Source organism: Phaseolus vulgaris, chromosome 3 (genome assembly GCF_051622355.1).
Source record: "Phaseolus vulgaris cultivar YP4 chromosome 3, ASM5162235v1, whole genome shotgun sequence".
NCBI classification, from domain to species: domain Eukaryota; kingdom Viridiplantae; phylum Streptophyta; class Magnoliopsida; order Fabales; family Fabaceae; genus Phaseolus; species Phaseolus vulgaris.
In genome coordinates, this window is record NC_143500.1 from 13423840 (window position 1) to 13445721 (window position 21882).

Consider the following 21882-nt stretch of genomic DNA (forward strand, 5'->3'; position numbering starts at 1 on the left):
AATGGGTGAGCAAAGATGGTGATCATGGTGCTTCATCAAGTGCTGCAACTGCTGATTTTGATGAAGAAGATCAAGTTGCTGACATGAATTTTCACTATGAAGAATAGCCTGGAACCAATTTAGGTGCTGGAACCAGTGTAGGGAATCAAGGAGATGAAATGCCATCCATGTCTTCTTTTGAAAGATACATGGTGAATAGGCTTGATGGTTTTTCCGAGAATCAAAGGAATCTTCATGATTTGTGTGTAAGCAACTTCCAAAGTATAGACAACAGGTTCAACAACATGGATACACGGTTTATGACCTTGGATGAATAGATAGAAGCTGTTCAGAATCAGATTTTTGAACTCCAGTATGACAAGGATGATTAAAGGAAAAACAACCGGTTGAATTCACGAAACAACTGATTGTTTTTGGCCTTGTATCAGTTTAAGTGCTTCTATTTTAAATCTCTGTATAATCTAGAACAACTGTCTTTTTATCTCTTCTTTTTGTCTATTTGTGAAGACAAATAGGGGGAGATTTTATGTTGTGTTGTCTTTCATTTATCTTTATTATTTTTGCAAACTCTATGATTGTGTATGAGTGTTTAAGTAAGCCTTATTTCTGCTGGTTTTCATGCTGCTGATATACTGTTTCTGTTTTTACTCTAACCTTCTATCAGAGATATTGTACTTTGCTTAAACTTTGTCTTCTAGGAACTGCTTCAGATTCAATCAAATCCAACACAAGCAACTAGGGATTTGTCTTCATCAAATAGGGGGAGATTGTTGAATCAAGTGTGTTCAAGCTTTGAAGAATCCAAACCCTTTGAAGTTTGATGGAAGGCTGGATGTGCTTGTTGTTGTTGAGGTGTTTTAGAATAGGATTTGGGGTAGATTATCTGTGTAAATCCACTCTCGATTGAATCCAAAGCTTAAGCATTCTTAAACCTTTTAATTGAAAGTGTTTTTCAAACTAAGTGAAAAACAACCTGTTATTTTGTCGAAACAACCGATTGTTTTATACTTAGGTGTTTTTAGAAAGGTTGAAAACTGTTTTTGATGGTTGACTTGTTGTCAAACCAAAACAATCGATTGATTCGAGCATTTAACCGATTGTTTGTTTTGGGACCATAACAGAAAACTATTTTGTGCTTTGACTGAGCTTTAAATGATTTTATAACTGAATACGCTCCAGTTTTAAATGGTTTGACCAGTCTTTGAAAGCAATAAATAGTTTGTTAAGATTATGTAACAAACAACAACTGAGATTTAATAAAAGAAAAACAGATTTGAGTTTTTCACTGATTTTGCTTTTGAAGAGTTGAAGTCTGCTTTGAGATTGCTTTGATCAAGAGAGTGTGGAATATGATTTTCATCTTGTATTGATTTCAGATCTTTCTGTAACAAGTGTAATCCTTTTGTACTTTGAGAAAACTCTGTGTGTGAAGCTGAGAAGTGTTGTGTGCTCTTGAGGTTGTCAAGATCAACATTCTTGGTAGTGTTTGTGCTGAGCCAAAGGAAGTGTGTGTCTTGAGGGGATCAAGGTCACTTCTTTGGTGGTGTTGTAAGTAATCTAGGGTTGATTGCTTAGTGGATTCTCCAGTGGTTTCTGGGAAGACTGGATGTAGCTCTTGGTTTAAGAGTGAACCAATATAAACATGTGTGTGCAATCTCTCTATCCCTTGAACTCTTTAATTTCAGTTTTTATTTGTGAACTTGTATAAACAACTGATTGTTTCTGCGAAACAACTAATTATTTTTTTGGTGCTGTGCTAAATTGCTTTGTGTTTTTGGCAAACTGAATTCTGAATCAAGTTTTCTTAAAGGAATTTCATTCTAGAAAAAAAAAAGTTTGCGAAAACCCTCTTTAAACCATTCACCCCCCTCTAGTTTAATGTCATACATTCTAACAGGGGCCCTAGCTACTTGGGTCCAACGGACCAATGAGGTGTCGGTCACACGGACAACATAGCTCCACAAGAAATAATTTTTTCTTTAAAACATGAAGTCTCTGCTACGCTGAGCCTTGGAGGCAAGTGTACTATCAGAAGGCCGAACACCCACATACACATAAGCATTTGACTAGTCGATCTCCCGACTATCTCGTACCACATCCCACAAATTAGTTAGCAACATAATTAAGCAATCATTACGCAATAATCATACGAAAACCAGAATCAATGAACGATGGAGCTTCATTGGGCCATATCCTCCAGTTTTGTACACCCTAAGACCCAAAACTATAGTTATAAATAGGCAATCCTCTCTCAGAAGGAAGGTAGTGAAATTCGTATCCTGAATATCAACACTCTAACCCTTAAAACTGATTTGAGCGTCAAAGTGTCATCACAAGTACCCCTACTAAGAAGACCAAAAAGACGATACGATGAAAGACCAAAGACCAAAGATCGAGGACAAGACAACTAAGTAAAAGAAGTTCTGTAACAAGAACATCTACACTTTTTGTATGAACATCGAGAACAATTTGAAATCACCACGCAACATCAAGAGTATTGATCCTGATAAAGACATTGGTCCCAGAAGGGATGCTTTGATTGATATGAAGTTGAAAGAAAGAAATAGTTTGAAAAAAACAAAGTAAGAGAAATTGATTGGTGGATATTAGAATCTTAGTGGAGTTTTTGGTGAGAGCTGCACCTGTCTTGTAGCATGGGGAAAACAAGGACCATTCAAGAAGTTAACGCTAAAGGAATCCATGTTTTTCAGTTGCTTTCTTTCACTCTCACAAAGATGATATCTTATTTCCAAAGAGATCAAACTTTGTCCACACCACTTAAACATTATTCGCACCATTGTATATGGACAATGCTATTTTACATTCGAAAGGGGAATTAGAGACAAGTGATAACTTGATAAGTGGTATACTTTGGAGTTTCCGTGTATATGAATATTGATAATTTACCTATTAGAAGCCAATTCAACAACAATTTCCTTATTTCTTAGAATATACTTTTTCGCAAAGCATGCATTAATGATTCTATCATACTTAATAATACTTATCATTTACAATGAACAAAATGTAGATACGTGGTCCATGCAGTTACGTGATTTGTCACTTTCCAAATCATTGTTAGGAAACTTTTCTTTTAAATTGAATGTGGTACGTTGTCACCATTTAGTCCCCATTATATCTATAATATATTTAATTCCATTTTTTCTTATATTCGTACACCCTCTTCGAAATGAACAACATGAACTGCAACAAGAGATCAATTTGTGAGACATCAATGTTGTTGGTAGCAAACATCATAAGATTATCGTCTGGTAGATTTTCTGGCCACAGTTTCACAAAAGACCTTACACGAATGAAAGAACACAAGAAAAAGACAACACTCCTACCTCATGAAACTACCAAAGGAGGACCCAACAACCTATGTGAGTGGAGCATTAGACGATGTTGACATCAATGTTGAGAAGTATATCAACCATGTTCGTGGAAAGATTAGGGATAGTGCTAATATTGAACATTGATACAAACCAAAAGTCTTTTCTCCATACCTTCTTCCTCTACTAGTATAGTCAATAAGGTTTTACCATTTTATTGTCTAAATAAAGCTATATAAAAAATAGGACAATCTTTTCCTGCACAAAAGATCAATAAGAGTTAATTAGGTTTTTAATTTCACTTTTCTTCCTTAAAATTACTATATCTTCCTTCTATTCTTGGCTTTCCTAGTTCCAAAATATATGTAACAATTGCATTCCTCTAAATTGTTAAATGTTAACCATTTTTGCTTATAAATAAATTAGTTTATAATTTTAACATTTTAACATAATCAATAATATGATATTAAATAGAAATAACTATATAAAATGAGTTTTATTTAACGCGTTAATTCATCCTTAAATTGATAAGACACATAGAGATTTTAACTGTTTAAGTTCATCTCTTCTATTTTGTAACTCGTTGAGTCTTAAATAAGTGAGATCAGTTAACTCAAACAACTCAACTTAATTTTTTATTTTATTTTTAAGTACTTGTAAATTAATAATATAATATATTAATATTATGTTTATTGACACAAAGAAGAAACATAACTACGTTTATGTTGTTTTTTAAGAAAGTAAAACTTATCAATACATATGTATTTGTGATTTGGGCATTTATGATATATTAATAACTTATTTTTGTTTTATTTTCATGACATAAGAACAATTATGAAAACGTTTTTAATGAATTGTAATAATGGAGAAAAACAATGAAAAGAAGAAAGACATCTCATCTAATTTTAATTTTTTTCATCTTAATTCTTTATTATTTTTAATATTAATCTAACAATTATAATTGTTTGTTCTCATTGAACAGCAATATAAAAAAATAGGGAGTATTCTCATTTATGTTTTGTTTCTACTAGGATGAAGTAAAAAGAAAGAAAAAGTATAAAATGAGGTGGTTTGAATTGAGTGGAAATTAATAAGTTTGTATATTAGATTGATGTGATTAAAAAATAAAAATAAATTGTGTTATATAAATAATGAATAATTTTGTTTGGTTTATTTTATTAAAAATTAGTATAAATTATATTTAAATAATGAATAATTATGAACGAACCACTGCAAAAATTGTTTAGATATACTTAATAAAGAAATAATAATATACAAAATTTCTGTACTACTTCATATATGTATTAAAGTGTCTTAATCTTTTGATGGACATATTCACCATGATGAAGGTTACGGGATAAGATATTCAAATCTAATTGTAATTCCTATATAACTTCTTAATATTAAATTAAATAATTATTCTTAATATTGAATTAAATAATTATAATTGTTATCCAAATACAATAATTTTAGGTTCTATAAAATTAAATTATTATAATTGTTAATCAAATGTGTGAATATATTGTTCTATAAAATAATATGTATTGAAGTTAATTATCAAATTTTATTTTTCATTCACAACTAAATGTTCTCGTTTGCTCGGATTCACGAAACATACATAATTATTTTGCGAATAATTTCATCTATTTCGTACGTAAAAATATTGTGTAAACTGTTATCGTTTTACTAAAATCTCAATTTGCTTCTCAACTTCGTTTCACCGTCACAAAAATGAATGCTTACACATGGAACCAAATAAAGAATGTCAAAATCAAAACAAAAATCAAAGTTTTCACTCAAGATAAAAGACTTAAATATTGCATTTAAAAAAAACATAATAAATTAGAGTTAAAAACATAAGTAATTATGTCTCCCTTCATAATTAATCAAAATTCATTATACCTCCCTTAAAAGTGTAATATAACATTCATCATTGTCACCTTTTCTTGTTGAATAATCCAACACTCCAGTCCCTATTTCGTCCTTAAAATGTGACTACACTCGTCTCCAATTAATTCCAATTATTGTCTACACCAATTTCCTTTACCCTTTTACAAGGGATCATGCTTGCTACGTTCCTTGCTCCATTTTCTACATCACTAGTTCCAAATTGAGAAAAAAAAATGTTTATCTGGTAGGTTCATGCAATATGTTGCACTGGGTTCTGGAAGTGTTAGAAGGAATTTTATGTGTATATCAATTCTTGAAACGGTCAATGTTGTTAAAACATGATAAGAACTTGACCATATACATCTGGAGTTAATGGTGACATACTCCAATTTATTTCATAAATACCACATTCCATGTTTCTAGATATCATGGGCAGCTACATAAACGTTAAGTCATATTTGTATTCCTCCAAAATTGCAGCCACCGGGTCAAATGTTCACAAGTGCTTACTATGAGTTTCAACTTCTTAGCAGCAAATGAGTATCCGGGTATGCTATTCAATTTATGTCAAGAACAGCAACCTAAATGAATGTTGAAAATTTTCATCCCTATCTCAGTTCATCAGTCTGGAGGACAACCTTCTGACAAAATATGACAAATCAATTATAATCAGTGTTCTTCCACGAAAAGCTGACAGCACTGTTTTGAGACAAGAATAAAAATATGTAAAGAATTACCTTGAATATTCAGCATTGTAACCTAGTATGGAACCTTGACTACCAATATCTGTAGCTGATCTATATACCAAAAATGTAGAATATCACTTGTTAAGAGTTGATATTAGATCTTCTTAGTACTTGGGAACTCCGACACTTGGAGCCTTGCCCAGAACAGACTCAACATCTCCATGAAATAAGCTGAATCTTTTTGCCACAGCAAAACCAGCATGCATTCCATCTACTGCTGCACTAATGATCCCACCAGCATAGCCTGCTCCTTCACCAACCGGATACAGTCCTTTTACTGAAGTGCTCTCGTAAGAGTCAATATTGCGTGGAATTTGGATGGGTGAACTAGTCCTAGTCTGGAACCAAAACCTTGTTTAGTACAAATAAATAGCAGTTGTGAAGCAAAATCAAAAGAATCACTTGCTTTGTGAGGAAATTTTAATCAACAACTTCATACTGAACCAGTAGGCAGGATCAGGGAATAATTTGCAGAATTTTGGTAAATCATATATACAACGGGACATACTGATATCAGACCGAACCAAAAAGGATAGCATGTTTTTTATTACCTCTACACCATGAAGGAGGGCCTCATTGCAGATAAATCCTGGTAACTGAAAAGTTAAGCATGAATAGATAAATTATTCTTAGTATTTTTGTTGGATAAATTTATGAATATAGAAAGGACACGAGAAACTGCAAACCTCTTCCTCAAATGTTAAAAGTGAATGTTTCAAAGCTTCAGTTATATGCATGGGAAATAGCTGATGGAGATTTGCTGCCTTCACACCCAACCGATAACTTGACGGGGGTACAGATGTTACTGGCACAAACTATCAAGCTGAGTTCATCTATAAGCTGAGAACCTGGTGTAATAAATAAAGAATAGTGGTGAATAATTTTACCTGACAACTTGTTCTCAAGAAAGTCTGTAACTGTCTGAACAGGCACTACAAAATTTCCTCCTCCCATCATAGCAGCCCTTTGTTCGAACTCTCTCTAGATAATATAACTTATAAGTATTAGAGAAAACAGAGATACAGTCAATTTATAACAACAAGAACATTGACCAACTAGTTGAAAATTTTGCATCTGATGCAATATATTGGTCCATTTGTCATATCACTTACACTTAAAGGACAGAGAAACAGGAAATAAATTTATATATTCTATTATTTAATAATTAAGGATTGAAATAAGGTTCTAGGGAATGAAAGAAAGATTTACTAATAAAAAACTGAACAATTAAGATCTCAAGTTTAACTTCATACATTGCTTTTGATAATAAAAAAGATGAAAAAAAGAAATGAATGATGTTATTATAATTAATGCTGTTAAATGGTCAGCGTAATTGACTCTCTTTTATTTTATAACCAATGCCAATGCCAATGCCATTTATATATTTCTTCCCAACCTAAAATCCCATAATTCAACAATTAACAGTAGGGCACGGACTTTAACTACTAAAAATCATAAGAACTGCAAGTCTGCAACAAACCTAGGAAAGAGAAAACAGAAATTCTCCTTCCATAAAAACTGCCAAATTCACAGAATGATCCTGTCTAATTTGATTTTCCCGTCTATAATTAGTCCTCCTAGCTAAACTAAGTTAACTAATTAATGGACTAACTGACTAACAGTTGTCCTTAGATCTCATCTTATACCTTGCAAAACCTAATAATAACACAGCTACGATAATAAGTATTCAGACCAACCTGAAATTTGACCCCAGCAAGAGGACCAAAACAATTCAAAGCTTCAAAATCCTTTGTTGTGACCGTAACCACAAGTGCAGCATTTGCCCACTTTGATGCCCTCCGAGAAAATGACATGCCATTGACGCATATTTCTGACGGATTTGTACTGGTGAGAACAACCTAAAAGTTCAATTTTCTGTAATTCAGTATGAGTTGATGGCATCCAATGAAGGCTGAGCAAAATTAAAACACTGAAACAATAGTTTAATGACACAATTATGCCAGACACACACCTTCTTCCCCCCATGCAAATCAATCAGTAAATATTTATACCATAATATTCATGTGCAAGGGCTCAGCACCACAAAGAACACATATTCCAATTAACATGATGATTGAGACTTTGGTATCTGTGGAGTGTCTAAGTCTCATATCGAGTAACATGAGAATCTCAAAGGCGTATTTTAGTACTTGGATCTACCCCCGTAAACAACAGGAAGGCACAAAGCTCGAGTACTACACTGCATACCCTCCAAAGTGATGGTCAACCTGAAGTGGTCAATGGTTGCTCAGAAAAGTGAAGTAAAATTCAGTGTGGCTGACTGGTTGTATCTTAAAGTTCAACCTTACTACTTGAGATCTCAAGCAAAGAGAAATGAGATGTTATCTCTGATACTAACGGTCCCTACAAGGTCCCCTAGAATTGGTTTGGTTGAATACAAGCTAGTGTTTCCAGAGCACATCCATCTTGTATTACAGTTATGCCTACTAAAGACGGCACTGGCAACAACATCAGTTACAACCTCTACCACTTGTTCTAACGTTACAACCCCAACCAGAAGATGTGCAAGCTGTTAGGTATGTGGATCACGGAGCAACATAAGTCCTCACCAGAAGGTAGGATCTTCCTCCTTTTGAGGATTGGGGGAATAATTTATCAGCTTTATGTTTTCTGTGGTTAGGGGTAGGAAACGGGGAGGGTCAAGCGTGTGATTAAGCAAGTTAGTTTAAAAGGGGGTCAACTTCCTGCAGTCTGTAAAATTCTTGGGCCACCTCCTTTTATTCTAAATTGCAAAAGTTACATTCTAGAATGAAAGGAGGAAACACAAGAATTTTTTAAGGTGTAGAAAGAAATACTCCATAAAAAGTAGTTGGACCACAGCTGGATGCCCATTTATGGGTAGTTTTCTGTTATAAACAGTAAACCATTTGTTGTTATAAAAGGGGAATATTGGGATATTGTAATGGGACTTTTCTGAATTAGAAAGTTTTTATTTGAGTCGACCAGACTCTAAAAATATGTGGAGTGTGTATGATTCTCATAGGGAGATAATCCCTATTATTCAATAAAGATTGACTTTTTCTGCTATTTCTGTCAAGAGTTCTACTATATGATACAAGATATGCTATGCATGTAAAATGAGAACACCTACCTGCCCACCTGGACACATGCAGAAAGAGTAGCAACTACGATTTGCCACCCCTGAATTAGATACTTCGTAAAAATCCTCCTTGTCAATATAGTTGGCAACTTTGTAATCTGCCACTGGAATTTTACCACGTCCATGGCATACCTCGGAAGCCAATTCAGCATACTACACGTTTAAATGAATGAAATTCCATGCATCATAATCATGAAAATAGAGAAATAGCTTTTATAACAATAAAAAAAGCTTCTATCAGTACAGAACAAGTTAATTACTACATCACATTTCTGTATGAAGTTATCATTATTACCTACCCTTTCCCCCATTAAATTTTTATATATTATAGATCATTGACAAGACTGTCAACAATATAAATTTATTGTTGCCTAATCAAGCAAGAGAATATAGTAAAGCAAAAAACATTATAAAAATGAACAAATTTATACGCACATCCTCAGTATATTTATATTACTTTGACCACTTTAATGAAACAGTTCTAATTTTATGTTGAATGACGAAGTTGTCCACTTCTTTTGTGTCAAACCTAAATGATCTGTTACATAACGCCAAGCACCCCTAAATGGATCAAACTTGCTTTCTTTGGGACACCCCTTTGAACTGCTGCACCAATAGTATCATTCACACTTTTTTGCATCTACACAGCGCCAAATTGCTGGTTATGGTGCAAATTCAAATCTGCTACTGTAGTTTTCTCCACCAATTTTTCTTGATCTGTGTGTACAATGTGTTCCTGTGCAATTTTGTTGCTGCATTTGTGATCTACTACCTCTATTATTGTTGTGGAAATCCTTTGTCTTGATTTCATGTTATACGGACTTTAGGTGATATACAAAATTATTGTTTTGCTGCTTTTAATGTCAGCCAAAGAGAATTAAAGCACAAACAATGTGCTGGACAGATTAAAAAAATGTTCACTTAATGTTACTTTATTTTTTTCTTAGTTTCTTCAATGGAAGGATGGATTTGGTGTGTAATGACATCTTGGATTTTTTATCACTCGAGAATAGTTTAACCCAAAAAATCTTAAATACTTGTCTTGAAATTAAAACTATAAAAAAGGCCCATATCATGTGCACTGGGTAAAAACAATGAACTTGGTATTGGTTTGGGTATGATCAGTAAAGTTCAGTGTGATCCTTCAAATTATTGAGTTTTCATGAGCATCAACTGAGTCCTCCTTGCTCTGGAAAATTTGGTTGTGCTATCCTTTTAGTGCTATGTGATGTTTGAAATCCCATAGCTTGTGTTTTCATGAATATTCTTCTACCTGCAATCTATTCCAGTGTCTTGTTTTAACGGGTTTGAAATGAAGAGAGAAGATACTAAGGAAATTTTGGGACCAAAAAACATTTAAAAAATCTGCCAGTCCCATGAGGCATTCTGCAAACAGATTAAAACATCGCTTGAGACATGGGGTGAAAGGAAAAAAAAAAGGGGGATATCAGCCACAATAGAAGCAAACGAAAAAAATACACACTCAATAAGCAACTATTTCCAACTATGGCAGTTTCAGATTTAACAAAAGATGGCGAAGAAATCTCCCCTCAAACCTACAAATATCTGTTCCCTATCATGCTTGATATGAGAATGCAATAACAAAATTAACAATAATGCTGCACCAGTTGTATTGTGAATTCAGAATTATAATAATACGGCAACAGGTCATTTATCTGTTTAGAATGTATCAATTGAAATAGCCCCAGTGTCAATTTAACATCTTTAGAGTTCATGCCTGCTTTCTTTAATCATTTCCTTAAATTAGCAGGTTCTACTGAAAAGTGTGCATTATTCCACCCACATACAGCTTTATTTATAATCAGGGAATAAAATAAATAAGATACAATCAAAGAGAATCCCAGCTAATAGCTATACAATATTCTAAGTTCCCTATTTATACACAAGATATGATTCAACGGAGCAAATAGGGCATTTAACTAGAGAATAGATTATAAGCATCTTAAGATCAAGACCATTTGATTGCTGATAGAATTACTGGAGGTATTAAGTTTTGAGTTTAACTATTAACAACTGAATATATGTCAAACCCCAGCTCTAAGTACTACACAGCCATTAGAGTGTTTTTCTGTTGTTTCAAAATCACAGTTTAATTCCTCTTAATATCACTTCTAAGTTACATGCATAATCTCTCCATTTCAATTTTCTAGATAACATAGGTTTTGAGAATTGATGATTACTAATAAGTCTTCGTGGGAATGATATTTGGGACACCATCCTTGTTACATGAGCAATAAGGAACACTTCTCATAGATAAAGTTTAAACTAATCAATCACAAAACAAAGGTGTTCAAATTATTCGACTAGACAAAAACCTGTATGCTGTTTATTAGCTCCTGAGGATGCTCAATCCGTAGCCCTACCTGTAACAAAAGTAAAAAGCAATAAAAATAAAAATAATGAAAAATCGAGGGTGTAAAAAACTTAACATCATATCATCATTTTTATTCAACTGAAACAAAATTACACAAGCAGAAAAGGGAACATGATGTTATAACTTAAAATGAAATTGGTCAATCAAGGATTTTTTGAGAACTGGGTCAGCCCTAACGATCTATATTAGTTTCCACTTACTGAATTTAGAGGTATGCTTTTCATAAAGAAGGCACTTTGGTGTCTATGTGTGAAAAACAAGAAAAACACAAGGAAGGGTTGAATTGTGTTTTAAAAGATTTTGTTGTTTTTCACAATTATTGTTTGATACTTAGTAGCCAGACGATAGGTTCAGTGTATGATCAAACGAACCAATTCAGATTTTCACAAACTTAGTTTTAAAAGCTTCACCCTCTTATGTTAGTTATAGGTAATTAACATGCAATGTACAAAGAGATTAACGAGAGAGTTTACACAGTATTTTTATAATGATTCGCCTAATAGCACAGACTATGTCCAGTTCTTGACCAACAAGTTAAGTTCTAGGAAGCAGACTACTGCTGTGAAGTACAATCAACTATTATTTCAGCTCCGGTCCACTTTTGGCTGACCTCATTCAAGTATTCTTTTCATAAGTCACTTCTAGCTCAACCAAGTATTCTTTCACAAGCCACTACTGGCTTGCATTCCTTTAACAAGTCACTCCTGACTTAACCCAAGTATTCTTTCAACAAGCTACTCTTGACTCAAGGCGAATATTCTTTCAACAAGAAGTCAATCCTAGCTTGAGACAAAATACAATGTCTTTGTTATCAAAAGATCAAGTTTTGTGCTTAATAGCAATGAAGCACAAACATAGGTGGTACAAACACGAAAATGACACAGATACGGAGGTATGACTAAATTTAAAAATATAGGACACGACGATATATGTATATATATACACACACACATATATATGATTGTCAATAATTATACTTCATAATCTAAAAAATCAAGAGGAACAATTATAAAAAAAAGCCTAACAAAAGAAAAACTTGTGTAAACTATAATGTTTAACTATTACATTTGTTCATCCTCATTGAAAAGTACAACTTCTAAGTTTGGTTCATCAAGAGATAAGCTAGCAATTTCAAGAATCTCATTATCATCAAATGAAAAGTCATCTCCTACAACACCCCACAATTTAGTTTTCTCTTCTTTGTATTTTGAGGAGTCTCTTGAGAGAAGACGAAGATTACTATAGAGAGATATTAGATCAACCGCCCTTATTTCTTTTCAAAGAATTTATAGAAAAGTAGGTACTCCAGTTCCTTTCACAACAAGAAGCAGAACATGATTGTCTAAGTAACGTAAGAGCTATCTTTCGAAGTGTTGGTGCATGAGTTCCAAGAATAATCAACCATGATTTGCATCATTTTACGTCTATCCTTTAAAGAGTCAACATCGGCAAAATCTTTTATTCCATCTGAAAAGTTTGCAAACTCTATATTTACTTGTATCCTTACATCCACATCATCAAAGTACCTCTTAAAACATTTTTTTCTTTTATAAGTTTCATATCTTGATGTGAGGCAAGTTTTTGTAAATCTTCATTTAACCATTTATGACTATAATATCTACAACATTAAAAATATATAAACATAAATTAATATAATTTTATAATTTTATGATATTATAAATAAAACGTACTCAACAAAATATATTCATTAAAATAATTTAAGAATATAATATATTACCTTAGATTTAAAAAATACAAAACAATGAAGTGATGTGCTACTCTTCATCCAACGATCAATTAATATTGAGATTACTACCTTGAAAAAGGATGAATGTTCAATTTATGTCTTTCTTTCATGTTGGTCTATGACATTTCTCACATTTTCAATCATTGAATCCCATATTTCATATACTAAGTGAAGAGTAGTCATATCCATGCTTGTTTTATGAGAATATCATAACAGGGGAAATAAAAGAAAGTGTATAGTCAACATTCATCCACCAATCATCAGCCAACAAAGTTTCTTTCACAAATTATGCACTATCCAGGTTAACGTTATCCTCTTTGTAAGAAGAACATTCATCACTAATAGTCATCTCCTGGAGTCCATTTTTTAAACTTTTATATCCAAGAGCATTGTTGGTAACTATCACTATTTTTTTCCGTACTTTTTGCTGCACAAATATTTTTCAATGCAAGATTCAAGGTGTGCACTAAACAAGGAGTCTAATAGATCGAAGGAAAACCTGATTCTATGAGCATAACCACTGCCTTACATACAACTACATTATCAATTACAATTTGTACCACATATCTCCACAAAGGTTATGTTTCATCTTCTTTATCATTAGCTTGATTAGCTATCTTCATCTCAATTTTCTATAGCAAAAATAAATTAAATATAAAAAAATTATTTGAATATAAAATCAAATAAATTTATCTTATAGAAACTAATTTACTGTGAATAAAAAAATGTCACAAATTAAAAATTAATTATAGTATAATACATTATATATTTTTAAAATAATATTAAATAATTGTGCTAATTAATATTATGTTATATTTTTAATTTCAGTATGATTATTGTAAAAAATATTATCTTTTAAGACTTATTTTTTTAAAAGTAAAAGTTTAATTTAACCTTTTGTAATATTTATCTCTAATAAGAGTTTCATTTACCATTTTAAAAAAAAAAATCAAATTATAAAAAGCATAATTTTATGTTTGTAGGTTAAATAAAAAATAAAATAAAAATATATGATTCAAAGTAAAAAAAAACAATATAACATAACTATATAACAAGTCACATTTAAATTCAAATTGAAAAAAGAAAACATAAATTAAATAAAACAATATCATTCAAATTTAAATGGAAAAAAAAACATCATATAAATAAATTTGTAAATTACAAAAGATAATAAATTTGATAATGTAAACACCGGAGTAAAATTGTAATCGGCAATGTCAAACACAGATTGTAATAGGAATTCAAAAAATAACAAAGTATCAATATAATAATATAAATTTGAATTGTTGGAAAACGTGTTTAGATAAAAAAAAATAGAAAGATTAAACAACCCTCTTGCTTCTTACTTCCTTGTGTACCTTCTTTCTTCTATCTTTTTTCTTCTTTCTTTTGCAACAACTAATGACAACTGCAACAATTTCTTGCACTGTATCTCCTGTTGCGAGAGACGCTGAATGGTAACAAAATTTCCTCTTTTATTCTTTTTCCTCTTTCTTTCTTGTTCCTCTCTTTTGTAATTCTCCTGTAACTTATAGGGTGTGTCTACCTCGTTTCTCCTAAAGGGGGATATGTGAAGATCTTCTAGTAAGGAATAAATAGATTATTTGTTTCTTGTTTCTCTACCCTTTTTTTTTTCTTTAATTAAAATGGATTCAGGTGAGATTTTTTGCCGAGACACTTGTATGAATGGGTGGACTGTGTCACCTCCGACACATCCAAGGATTGGGTTGTGTCCGGCCCAAAACAACGTATCCGACATCTTGTCGTTCACACATTCATTGTCTGTCCATGTCGGCAATGCGTATGAAGCACATAAACACTGCCTCAAAGCCACATTAGAGCTTCATAGCTCACTAGAGAGGGTAGCTTCGACGTACACAAGGTTTAGGCTCTTTCTACCTGTTTACTGGGATGAACACAAACAATTCTTACAAAGCTTTTAGCACACAAAAAAAAATCAGCAGAATTTCAGCACTTGCGAAATAATGGCTATGCTTCTTGTTCTTCTCTTTGAAGCATGTCTTTATATAGGCTTAAAGAAAGTAGTTGTTGCATTCCCTTATGTGGTCGTTAAGTAGCTTTGAACTCATTTGAATGTCTTCTTCTTCTTTCGTCTGATGAGCTTGACCGTTGAGAAGCATTAAATGCTCTACACGTAGCATTAATTGTTCTTCTCTTCATGCAACGTCCTCGATAGCTGACCATACTTATCTTCTATGGTACCAGAACCTTTTAAACAATGGTAAAAGTGCAAACCGTACATGACATATAGCTAAGTCAGTTGAATATTGCTAGTGTTAAGATAGTTGGTGCATATTGCAACTTTAGTTTGAATTCCAAGAGAAATTTAAATGAAGCTTATGTTTGGCACAAATCTCTTTGGCGACTGACGGAGAAGACATGCTCTGCATTGTAGACTTAAGCTTTAGGAATATTCTTTAAGTTCGTGTCAGCTTAGAGTCTTGATTGTACGTGTGATGACCAATCATTAATCAGACAAAGTAGAATGGTGCTCTAATCGTTTGTCAAACAAAGTACTTGCATGATCAGCTCTTTTCCTTTAGCGACTCTAAGACACAACTTAGTCAGAATCATAGGGTGTTGGACTTTTTCTCTAATACTATGGTGAGAAAGGAAAGATACACAAAAAAGTTTAGGGAAATTTAGTTGCTGATTTGGGACAAGGCTATTGCTTTTGCTTTTCTATGGGGAAAGGATTCTCTAGAGTGACATTATCAAAGCATATATTTTAACTCTAAAATTGATATTTAAAAAAATACAAGATTTTAACACTTGAGGAAATCCAAGTGTTTTTCATAAAGGAGAGGATTTGTTCTTGTCGGTGGTGTTTTGCTCATTACGTATGACATGAAGAGAGATTGGAATGCCTTGTTACATGATTCTATCTCTTAAGTCCTTTGGCTTGAGAAAAAGTTGGCTATTGTCATTTCTTATTTTTACTAATTATTATAGTAAATTGTGAAGGACATTTCTTCTTATGGGAGGATGCCTCATCCTCTTGATTTTTACTGTTCTTTTAATTTCCTCTTATATCAAATAAAATTGCATTTGGTCAATTTAATGGCATCTCTACCATAGTGAGAAACATCCCAACCCCATCAAAAGAAAAATTAAAAACCCATTAAATCTACAATTTAGGATAGGTCTCCCTTAAGGCAACATAATGCAGACCATTCTCCTTTCCACTCAAGGATTGATCATGCATTATAGTGATCAATAAACTCCAATGCTGCAATGTCAGCTGAGATTTCAATCTTTTGAGTGCCAAAACTGGCACTTTCAAATATATGAGACATATGGGAAAGACAAGAATAGAAGATAATTCTTAATGTCAAATGATGAATATCAAACAAAAACTGAACCAACTATCTAATTAAAATAAACCCACATGAATCAAGCCTAACTTGTAAACAATGCATGGCAGTGATGAAGAAGCCACAGCTCTACCATTTGGAAGTTAGAACTGTCTGAGGAATACACAAATCTTACATGGGGATATGCAAACAGATGATTATGGACAAATAAGCATACCAACTTTAATAAATTGAAATAAAGATTAAAACACAATGTCAATATAAACTCACGGCAAAATCTTTTGGTATTAATTCCACATTATGAGCATGAAGTACTTCATATGTATCACGAGCCGAATGACCAACAGCTAGAATAACTGCATCATATTCCATCTTCGTACTTGTCAAACATGATTTATCAGCTGATTCAGATACCATGACTCCCAGAACATGTCCATCTTTTATAACTAAATCATCCACTCTCGTCCCAAACTTTATGGTGACCTAGAAAAATAAGCAGTATTGTTAATTGGACAAAATGAAGACAACAACGAGGAAAACTATAATGACTTGAATTTATTTTTAATAATATAAGGAGGTTATTGGAACTCACACCCAAATCTTGCAGATGTTGCCTAAAGTTGCGAAGCAATGGGACCAACTTATCTGTTCCTAGGTGAGGCTTTCCATCAATCAATATCTGTTCTGGAGCTCCAAACTGCACTAGAGTTTTCATAATCTAAAAAGAAGATATCAAGACAACTTCAGTAAGAAATAAAGGTTAGACATTGATGGGACAAATGATAAGCCAATAAAATATATTTGTTGAAGCCAGTCTTTTCTGAATGTTCAGAAGATTCATGAATAGGATATAATGGAGACTATAGAGTATTGTATCAACACACTACAGATAACACAATTGCCTAATTAAACACCCTACTATAGGATATAATCCTACTACATAACTACCATCAATTATTTTCCAAGAATAATTGCTACCATATCAGACAGTTTGTATAGTATAGGATAAGTAATTTTCGATGTTATATATACCCCTAAGTCCTCATAATAACAAGTTTAATAACTGCTATCCTATTAATCGCAGTTGTATGATAAAAAATTGTAAAAGTTATAGTATAGGCTGCAAGACGGTTTTCATATTAAGAAAAATGTTGATGGTACTATCTGCAAATTTAAGCCAGATTAGTGGCTAAAGGTTTTCCCCAACTTTCTGGATATGATTTTACTAAAACCATCACTCCAGTTACCAAAGCTGTTACTATCAAATTAAGTATCACCTTGCTCTAACTAAGCATTGGGCTTTGCATCAACTTCACATTAACAATGCCTCTCTGGATGGACTTCTTGAACAGACTATCTATATTATGCAGCAACCTCCAAGATTTGAGGCTGCTGATTCCTCACTCGTTTGCATGTTAAATAAGTCTCTCTATGGCCTTGAACAAGCTCGAAGGAAGTGGTTTGACAAGTAACAAAACACACTTCTATAATTTGGCTTCACAGCTAACAAGTGTGGTCCTTCTTTGTTTGCATACCATGTTAACTCTGATGTTGTTTATCCACTGGTTGATTCAGATAATATTATAATTACTGACAGCTCTCCTTGCCTTACTCAGAAGATTATTACTCAGCTCAGTCGTTCATACTTTCTCGCAAACAGTTAGGACAACTTGATTACTTTTTGGGTATTGAAATTACACCTTCTTTCTGGATATTACTTACTCAAAGCAAGTATATTAAAGACCTATTGCAAAAGACAAATATGCTTTAAGCAAAAGCCATATCCTCTCCTATGATATCTACTTGTAAACCCTCAAAAAAAAAAAATGGAGCTGATCACCTGACTCAAAACTTAATCCAGATCAGTGGTTGGAGCACTTCAGTACACTAAAATCACCAAACCTGAAATAAGCTTTGTAGTGAACAAAGTAATTCATGGCCAAGCCTCCCAAGTCTCATTTAGCTGCTATCAAGAGAATTCTTAAGTACCTTAAAGGTACCCTCTATCATGGGCTTCATATTCAACCTGCAGTTGCTGGTCAACCTTATTCTCTTCAAGCCTTTTGTGATGTTGACTGGGCTGTTGGCCCTGATGACAGAAGATCTACTCATGAGCTGCCATCTTTCTTGGACTAAATCTTATTTCTTGGTGGTCCCGAAAACAACCTGTTGTGGCAAGGTCCACTACTGAAATAGGGGATATGAGTCTTGCTCAAGTTACTCCTGAAGTTCTTTGGGTGGAAACACTTCTTACGAGTTCCTTTTTCAACCTCTATTATTTACTATGACAACCAAAATACAGTTTCTCTTGCTATTTTGCATGCTTGCAAGAAACTATGGATATCAATTTGTTCTTTGTCCGAGAAAAGGTTCTTTCCCAGCAACTTCTTATTCAGCACATTCTTGTTCAAGATCAATGGGTTGATGTTTTCACCAAACCCCTCTCCACTATTTGATTTTGGTTTCTTAGGAACAACACAAAGTGATAGAGCTTCCATCTTCATCTAAGCCACCTTGATTTTACAGGGGTGAATGAATATTGTAAGAGAGTTAGTTTTTTAAAGCTAACTCTCAGCAGTTAGTGTGTTATAACTGTCCCTTGTCAGTTCTCTCTTTATATCAGATCTATATATAGAGTTGTCTCATGTATTCGTATACGAAAAATTCAGTTTTAATATAGTTTTCTCTCTCCAGTCTATCAACAGTTCCCAAATACCTTGCAAGACAAAGGCAACAAACAGTTTGCATTCATAATCATCACAAATTATGAGAGCATCTGATTTTAACTTCAAGAAGGGTAGAATTAAACCATTTATCAGTTAGAAATCTTTTCTTAATAAGTCTACAACCATCAATTTTACACATACACGGGATGCACATATAAACTTTATAAATACTACATAAGAGGACTAACTGCAAGAACGCTGCCACTGTTGCGTCCAATTCTGGTTACCAACTTTCCATCACTCCAGGTACCTGCACCACCCTGCCACACATAAGTCCTTAATAAATGACAAAGTAAATAAACAAGAGACTCATATGAGACGAAGACTAGTTAAACAGAAAGAAACATGAGAATCACAACTGAGCTGATCAAACTACCTTTAAAACCCAATTATGATTTTCATACGCAATTCAAAAGCCTTAGCAATGTATAAATATTGCAGTCTAGATGACCATTAAAAAGGTGCATATTATTTCCATTAACTCAAGCAACACGTGATAATAATCTCCTTGACTGTTGGCTTTCGTAGATAGATTCTGAAGAAAATTCAAATTGAAGTAACAAGCAGTAAAGTTGCAAAAATGGAACAAAAGAATATTTCCATGTGTTTTCTTTTAGAGAAAAATGGCATATTTGTCAGAACCTGACATGTAAAAGCAAAATTTAATATAAGAGTAGAATGGACCTAGTAAGAAATCCAAAAACAAACTCATTTTAAGTCAAAAGTGATGAACAATCATGAATGTACCATTTATCATTGTGAGACAATAAACCATCATTAAAAGAAATAAATCAAGATGCTTAGTACAAACCTCCCCAAAGCAAAAGTTACTTTCCAATTCTAAAATTCGACGAACTATAAGAGCACCAATATCCCGCCCTCTTCTCTCTACTGGTTGACCTCTTTCTATCAATGTAACATCTGCACCTAGCTGAGCAAGAACCAGAGCTGCAAATAAGCCAGAAGGCCCACTACCCACTACCGCAATTTTTGGCTTTCTAGTAGCCTGGTTCTTGCACAACTCCGTTGAGAAAATGCTATGTCCATTTCCCCCTGCCAAAACAGCTTCTTTATTTTCTTTACATTCACGAATGATACTTTCCAGATCAGAAAAATCTCTTTCATCATGCACACGTTCCACAAGGCCAACTCTAGGCTCCAGCCGTGAAATAAAGTCCCAACAACGAGGCTCCAGACTGATGAGCTTTTGGACATCCAAATCCACAGTATGTACAAATTTGGGCTCTTTTAATTTCTAAAAAACAATCAGCAAAACAAAATAAGAGGATGCAAATGAAAGTATTTCAGTTATGTCAATTCAAATTGAAATTAACTGCTTCAAAGATTCCACACGTGTATAGATTTATCTCCTCAGGTTTATGTTCTGCTTTTTGTTTATTGTTTGACACACACACAAGCCAAAACCAAAGAATTGAAATATAAACCAATTAACTCATTAACTAATCCGTGACAAAGAGAATTAACAATTGCACAAAACCATGGCAAATATTGATTTCTGCAAACCTCAAGCTAATTATTATTACTAGAAAGTTCAAAATTCCATCTACAATTGCAATTATCATAGAAGATTAAGGCTTTGGCTTATGGAGGTCTCTAAAACTGCAATGCGACCACAATAAGGGCCATATCAGCCACCCCACTACTCCAGGCAATGCACGCTCCCATTTCCCATTTAACCTCCATTGTCTCTCTCCCTCTTTCAAATTTGTTCTAAATGTAGACAACAAGGAATGAAATGCACAAATATATTGAAGAGTGAATTTTAGTTTGACATTGAACAAACATACCTTTCTAGCATCAAAAGACTTCCTAACGACGGTAAAAGCTTCTGCTGGCAACATAGAAGCAACCTGAGAAAGAGAGAAAGAAATGAAACTTAAAGTATATTCCTTTATTGGTTTCTCTTATGTGGGAAGGGTGGGTTTGCTTGAGTACCGGGAACTTAAGAACTTTGGCGATTTGTTGGAGAAGGGCATCGGAAACATGGAGAGAGTCCTTGCCAGGGTCTTCATGAAGTGGAACGGCGAGCTTGAAGAGCCTCCACGTACCCTCAAACTTGTCCTTCTCCTTGGACTCGGATAAGAACTCTTTGACCTTTGTCCTCAGCTTCTTCTTCTCGGATGGGTACCTCTGTTTACCGGTTCTCTTTGCACACCAGATGCGCCGTGTTTCACTGCCGGTGTAAGGAACTCGTCCATGGGTGCGACCGTGAAACCAGACAGCATTGTGGTGGTGTTTTATCAAGCAGGTGGAGGAGGAGGAGGAGGGAGAGGGAACTAGGAACATCTTCTGGTGTTGGTGTTGGTGAAGTCAAGAAATTGCTTCATTCGGATAACACATTTTCTATTTCATTCTCTTAAGATATGTTGGGTGCACTTTTTTTTTAAATTAAAACTGAAAATAAGAACTTCAAAAAAAAGCTTGTTTAAATCTTGTTTGTTTATTAAGTAAAAATCTTGTTTAAATTTAATTTGTTTTATATAAATTTATCTTGATAATGGCAAAAATCTTAAGTATTTTATTGAGGTGAAAATTATATTTTCTTTAAAATGTAAAAAAAAAAAATACATTT

At 33.4% G+C, this 21882-nt stretch overlaps 1 protein-coding gene and 1 pseudogene across 8 annotated transcripts; one reads left to right on the plus strand and one right to left on the minus strand.

Annotated features, from left to right (window-relative positions):
• The first annotated feature begins 3195 nt into the window (after positions 1–3195).
• On the plus strand, positions 3196–3588 carry LOC150028695 (uncharacterized; annotated as a pseudogene).
• A 1912-nt stretch (positions 3589–5500) lies between these two features.
• PDE327 (FAD/NAD(P)-binding oxidoreductase family protein) lies at positions 5501–21675 on the minus strand. Of its 8 annotated transcripts, none has more exons than XM_068606858.2 (14): positions 21246–21675; positions 21098–21160; positions 20101–20544; positions 19478–19549; positions 17156–17281; positions 16834–17046; positions 11423–11470; positions 9078–9239; positions 7663–7824; positions 6853–6946; positions 6652–6770; positions 6517–6561; positions 5957–6303; positions 5501–5860 (listed from the first exon to the last, which is right to left on the minus strand). In XM_068606858.2, exons 1-13 carry the CDS (start codon positions 21594–21596, stop codon positions 6070–6072), a joined length of 2133 nt encoding a protein of 710 aa, XP_068462959.1. In that variant the 5' UTR covers positions 21597–21675; the 3' UTR covers positions 5501–5860; positions 5957–6069. The 8 variants fall into 8 exon arrangements, with proteins under 8 accessions (XP_068462959.1, XP_090156441.1, XP_090156440.1 ...); XM_090300315.1 differs by having other exon boundaries at positions 5501–5857; positions 9086–9239; positions 21246–21668; XM_090300314.1 differs by having other exon boundaries at positions 9086–9239; positions 21246–21668.
• Between the last annotated feature and the right edge of the window lie 207 nt (positions 21676–21882).

What these genes read in the sequence shown, in the direction of transcription:
- PDE327 (XM_068606858.2), bottom strand. Translation starts at nt 21,596, where the DNA reads ATGTTCCTAGTTCCCTCTCCCTCCTCCTCCTCCTCCACCTGCTTGATA. An exon ending in TTGCTGGGGTCAAATTTCAG is followed by an intron (nt 6,947 to 7,662) that starts GTTGGTCTGAAT and finishes TATATTATCTAG; the next exon opens with AGAGAGTTCGAACAAAGGGC. An exon ending in TTTTAACATTTGAGGAAGAG is followed by an intron (nt 6,562 to 6,651) that starts GTTTGCAGTTTC and finishes TTAACTTTTCAG; the next exon opens with TTACCAGGATTTATCTGCAA.